Genomic DNA, 5,812 nt, shown 5'->3' with positions numbered 1-5,812 from the left:
GGATTTGATTTTGATTCCATCATCATAAAACCCTAAACCATCAATGTCTTCTTCTACTCTTCAAGCTTCTCTTCTCCTTCGTCCTCCTCCTCCTCCTCCTCTTCAATATCCCTTTAAGCCTCGTTCTTCTCTCTTCTCTCCTTGTTTGAGTTTTCATCCTCAATCTCTTTCAAGTTTCTCTTCTGTGCTTCACAACTCTCAATTTCGTCCCCTTCCTTGCTCATTGCGCCAAGACAATGTCGCTTCCGACTCCGATTTTATTCCCAAGGACCCTGCTTTTGTTAGCCAAGGGGAGAGTACGACGGATTCATTTGTCACGGATACGGATTCATTAGAGACGAATGATAGATTCGTGGGTGGTGAGGGGACGAGTGAAGCTACTAGCTTTGAGGCGGCGGAGGTGAAAATTGGAGGAGGGGAAGAAGAAGCTGAGGTTATTGATGGAGTAACAACGGAGGGAGAAGAGAAGAAGAAGAGCAAGTTTCGAATTGTGGTGTTGATGATGGGACTATGGGCGGCTATCAAGAGAGCTATGGAGAAGGTCATGGAGTGGGAGTGGTTAAGCTGGTGGCCTTTCTCTCGCCAGGAGAAGCGGCTTGAGAAACTTATTGCTGAGGCTGATGCTAATCCAAAGGATGCAGCTTTGCAGGGAGCTTTATTAGCTGAGCTCAATAAGCACATGTATGTAACTTTATCATGCTCTGGTTGATTGGTGTAGTTTAAATTTCAATTGATTTCATGTGGTATGCTGATGTTTTTTTTTTCTTCCATTCAGTCCTGAGGCTGTAGTTCAACGGTTCGAACAAAGGGAACACGCAGTGGACAGTAGAGGAGTTGCTGAGTATATTCGAGCTCTTGTCATTACAAATTCCCTTGCGGAGTATCTTCCTGACGAACAAACGGGGAAGCCATCTAGTCTTCCCACACTGGTATTATTTCTGTCTGCTTGTACCATGACTAGTTGACTACTTCCAGAATCTGTGGTTTGGCTATCTGTATTTTCTGTGGTCTACATTTTGATCTCTGAAGTTGATTTGCTTGCTGCCCCTTAAAAATGTTATTTTGAGTTGTCTTTGTTTATAAATTAGTGTTGTTGTATTTGTAATAATCGTTGGTTTTATGTGCAGCTGCAAGAGCTGAAGCATCGTGCATCAGGCAATATGGACGAGTCATTTGTGAATCCTGGTATATCTGAGAAGCAACCATTGCATGTTACTATGGTAAGTTTCTCTTATATTTACCCATCTGGTTATGTATACAAAGTTTCGATTTTTCTTAGGTTCATGATGGTCCTGTATATGTTAAGTTCTTAACCTGTGTCTTTGCTTTGTTAGGTTAATCCTAAAGTTTCAAACAAATCAAGATTTGCACAAGAGCTTGTCTCTACGATCTTGTTCACAGTTGCGGTGGGATTAGTGTGGTATGCATCATCTATCTTTTAAGTTGAGATTAGATTTATGATAGATTGGTTTAGATAGCACAGGCAGAAGTGTTGCTTCTTATGCGTAGTTGAACTTGTGATTGCTTCTCCATTTTAGTACTTCTGCTCCTGTTTAAATGCAAGGTTCCTTGTTTAGGTTAATGGGTGCAGCTGCTCTGCAAAAGTATATTGGAAGCCTGGGAGGAATTGGAACTTCGGGTGTTGGTTCAAGTTCTTCATATTCTCCCAAAGAGATGAACAAAGAAATAACGCCTGAAAAGGTAGAATTTTGACTAAACATGAAGTAATGATGTTCGTACTGTTCACGAGGATTCTAAAATGAGTTAAAGTATAACTGCAATGAAATTGATAGCGTTAGTTACAGTGGCCAAACATATAGTAAGAGAAGGATATTGTTAATTAGTTGCATGCTATTATCCTTCTTACCTGAGATAGTTACTGTCTTGTGGATCCTCTTTGAATTGATGTTAATTTACCCAGTCAACGTTTTAACAGTTCTGTTCCTGTAGTCCTTGACGCCAATAAATTTTGTCTGAGCGGCTTCACTGTGTCTTTTCCTAACAAGTTTACTTGCCGCAGAATGTCAAAACATTTAAGGATGTAAAGGGTTGTGATGATGCCAAACAAGAGCTTGAGGAGGTGGTTGAATATCTTAAAAATCCATCAAAGTTTACCCGCCTTGGAGGAAAGTTGCCAAAGGTAGTCTCTCTTTCTATTGGGTTATTATTTCCTCTCGTTTGCATCCTACTTTGCATTTGATTTTCTCCTGTCTATTGAAGGCCACAATCTGTTTAAAGATAGCATTTGTGACCTGAGACATTTATGTTTGCTTCCAGGGAATTCTTCTTACCGGGGCACCTGGTACTGGAAAGACATTACTGGCTAAAGTAAGTTCTCACAGAGTGTTAGTTGTCTCTTATTGATTGGGGTGTTATGAAAAGTTAATTATTTCATTTCTATTGGCGTCTTTCAGTCAATCTCACTTACACATAAATTATTATTATTATTAGGCTACCAATTCTATAAATAACTTTATTAAGCTGACACAATTTAAATTTTAAAGGCAATTGCTGGAGAAGCTGGGGTACCCTTCTTCTATAGAGCGGGGTCTGAATTTGAAGAGATGTGAGCCTTCTACTTTTCTTTCTCTGTCATATGTCTTGAGCTACATTTACCGTTAACTATTTATTACTATCCAGTGGCTTTTTCAACTTTTGTAATGTCTTACAGAATCAAGTTTTAATTTTCTTGATCAACAGGTTTGTCGGGGTAGGAGCTCGGCGAGTGAGATCATTGTTTCAGGCAGCTAAGAAAAAGGTATAATTCAACCTTCACTGCTAATAATCTAATTTCAAAGATTTTTGTTGGTTAGTCTGCCATGAATTAAGTTCCATTTACTGACTGTCATGTATGACAGGCACCTTGTATCATATTCATTGATGAAATTGATGCTGTTGGGTCCACGAGAAAACAATGGGAAGGGCATACAAAGAAGACTTTGCATCAACTACTTGTCGAAATGGATGGTTTTGAGCAAAATGAGGTACTTGTTGATGAGGGATAGTGTACCTTGTGATTACTCCCCTAGTTTGCAGAAATATTTATATTTCTGCTTCTTTATTTGGTTATGCAGGGAATTATAGTTATGGCTGCAACAAACTTGCCTGATATACTTGATCCAGCACTGACAAGACCTGGTAGATTCGATAGGCATGTAAGTTTCCGGCTTCGTATTCTCTATTTGTACTTTTTATGAACAGATGTCATGCCTGATCTCTATAAGTTTCTTTTGTCTTGAGAAACCCCCTGTTTTGAATTTTCCTGTTTGAGGATTTGTTTTTGAATTTGCGGATCTGGTGTTCAATTAGTTTTCATCTGTATAATTTTCAGCTGGGTGTGCTGTTCTGTTATGAAAAATTGTTTTGAAGCTTTTTCGAAAGGAAGTACTGATAGATTTGATTTTAGATTGTCGTCCCTAGTCCGGATGTCCGTGGACGCCAAGAGATTTTGGAACTCTACCTCCAAGGCAAACCTATGTCAGAAGATGTGGATGTTAAAGCAATTGCTCGTGGAACTCCTGGATTCAATGGTGCTGGTAAGTGTCTTAAATCTATAACTACAGTTAATTCATCCTTGAATTTAGTAAAAGTGTCTTCTTTTGTCATGGTCCTATAAAGATTCAATGATTCATTACATTCTCCAATCTCACCAAAACGATTTCCAGATCTTGCAAACCTGGTGAATATTGCTGCCATAAAAGCAGCTGTTGAAGGGGCTGAGAAGCTATCTTCTGAACAGTTGGAATTCGCAAAGGACCGAATAGTCATGGGCACAGAGAGGAAGACAATGTTCGTATCAGAGGACTCAAAAAAGGTACATTTTAATATCTGACACAACATAGAAGCAGGTTTGGATGTGGAGTCCAAACATAATATGACATCTCACTTGCTTCTTTGCCTCTTTAGCTCACTGCATACCATGAGAGTGGTCATGCTATTGTCGCTTTGAACACGGGAGGTGCGCACCCAATCCACAAAGCAACAATAATGCCACGGGGATCTGCATTGGGAATGGTTACCCAGTTACCTTCAAACGATGAAACATCAGTGAGCAAGAGGCAGTTATTAGCTCGTCTTGATGTATGTATGGGAGGAAGAGTTGCAGAGGAGCTCATCTTTGGCCAGGACTATATCACCACTGGCGCAAGTAGTGATCTGTCCCAGGCCACAGAACTTGCACAATATATGGTAACCTTATGCCTCCATATTACTAAGATTAGAAGATACATGTGTTCAAGTGTTTCTTTATTTCCTAGTTTATCAAAAAGTTAGCCGCCGGTTCTGTTAGTGTGTGGAATGAGTTTTCAGAGTTGTAGTTTCGTAGATCCTAAAAACTATAAGTTACAAGCTAACGGCGAAAGAAACTTCCACTGTAGAGTTTTGGTAACAGATCTTACCTCTCTTGTGGTAGTTGTAGTAATGCTTTTTGGTCCAATATGCAAGGTATCGAGTTGTGGAATGAGTGAGGCAATAGGACCAGTTCATATAAAGGAAAGACCAAGCTCTGATATGCAATCACGAATTGATGCAGAGGTAGAGACTCTCTCTATTCATTTTTTGTAGTTTCGTTTTAATCCCATTGCTTGTAAGTCTGTTCATTCATATGGTGGTGATGATACTTTTGGTCAGGTTGTGAAGCTCCTTCGAGAGGCATATGAGCGAGTGAAAGCTCTCTTAAAACGGGTTCGTTTTTGCCAAATTCTCATTTACTCGATCAAAAACTGATTAATAAAAAGTCGTTACTCACTTTAATTGTGTGTTTCCCCAGCATGAGAAGCAGCTACACACATTAGCAAACGCACTTCTAGAGTATGAAACGCTAACCGCAGAGGACATAAAGCGTATCCTCCTTCCAAACCAAGAAGGGGATAAGTTACAGGAGCAACAAGAAGGAGACTTGGTATTGGCTTAAGTCACATCATTCATTATCATCAACACACCTGTTTAGGGTGAAAAAGGAAGGTTCAAAGCTTTGTACAGAGTAAATCTCCCATAGATGATTCTACAACAACCAAAAAGAAAAAAACATGTGAAATTATTTATCTCATGTTACAAATTATTGTAGTTTTTAAGAAAAAATTTCATTAGCTCATTAGTTTCACTTCGACCTGGAACCTTTTTCCCTTTTTAACATTCTGTTCAATTCTATGAAAAAAAATGTAAAACAACATTGAAAAGAAAGTAGTTGTAGTCTTTACATGTTTTTTCTTTTGGATAAATTTGAAAGACAACAACAATAAGAGCATTTATTTGTAATTGAAAATAGAAGCATTGGTAACGGAACCACCTGTCCATGTGACCTATTCGAATACTTTAATATCATCATTCCAAATGGACAAACTTTATAAGCTCATCCACTACTGTAAATAACAAACGAAATAAAAAAACAGCAAATAGTATTGCATTGTAAAAAACAAATACTATATAGACTTTTTACAGCTAATGGGGATGAAGTGTGTTTCCTGATCACAAGTGAAGACAAAAATTTTAAACAACAAGAAAGATCTCTTTCCTTAATAGTCCATGTGGAGATTTTTCACATCCCACAAATCCTATTGGTGGTACTTTCATCAACCTAAAAATAAATACTAAAAAGAAAGGGACATGGTGTGTGGCCCTTTATGGGTGTAACTAAAAGTGTGAAGAGAGTGGAACCCCATGATCACACTTTTTAACATTGGTCTCTGCAAATTGTAAAAAGATTCCTGCAAGTGGCTAAAGCCAAACTCCAAAATCATATTTTGGTTACTACAGAGAGAAACCAAAAAACATTTCATTAAATTAGACACATCAAAAAAAAAAAAAAAAAAAA

General features: G+C 38.3%; 1 protein-coding gene across 1 annotated transcript; it reads left to right on the top strand.

The window, feature by feature from the left end:
- Positions 1–5,199, top strand: LOC104761328 (ATP-dependent zinc metalloprotease FTSH 11, chloroplastic/mitochondrial; the record flags this gene model as incomplete). Its single annotated transcript, XM_010484401.2, is given in 17 exon segments — positions 1–681; positions 776–929; positions 1,128–1,220; positions 1,335–1,420; positions 1,578–1,701; positions 2,021–2,140; positions 2,278–2,328; positions 2,505–2,566; positions 2,701–2,758; positions 2,859–2,984; positions 3,075–3,155; positions 3,407–3,536; positions 3,666–3,814; positions 3,907–4,188; positions 4,444–4,533; positions 4,630–4,683; positions 4,769–5,199. Coding segments are annotated over 17 exon segments (2,442 nt in total). The 3' UTR covers positions 4,913–5,199.

The sequence above is a fragment of the Camelina sativa genome, chromosome 18 (genome assembly GCF_000633955.1).
Source record: "Camelina sativa cultivar DH55 chromosome 18, Cs, whole genome shotgun sequence".
NCBI classification, from domain to species: domain Eukaryota; kingdom Viridiplantae; phylum Streptophyta; class Magnoliopsida; order Brassicales; family Brassicaceae; genus Camelina; species Camelina sativa.
This window is presented reverse-complemented; position numbering and strand designations above follow the sequence as displayed.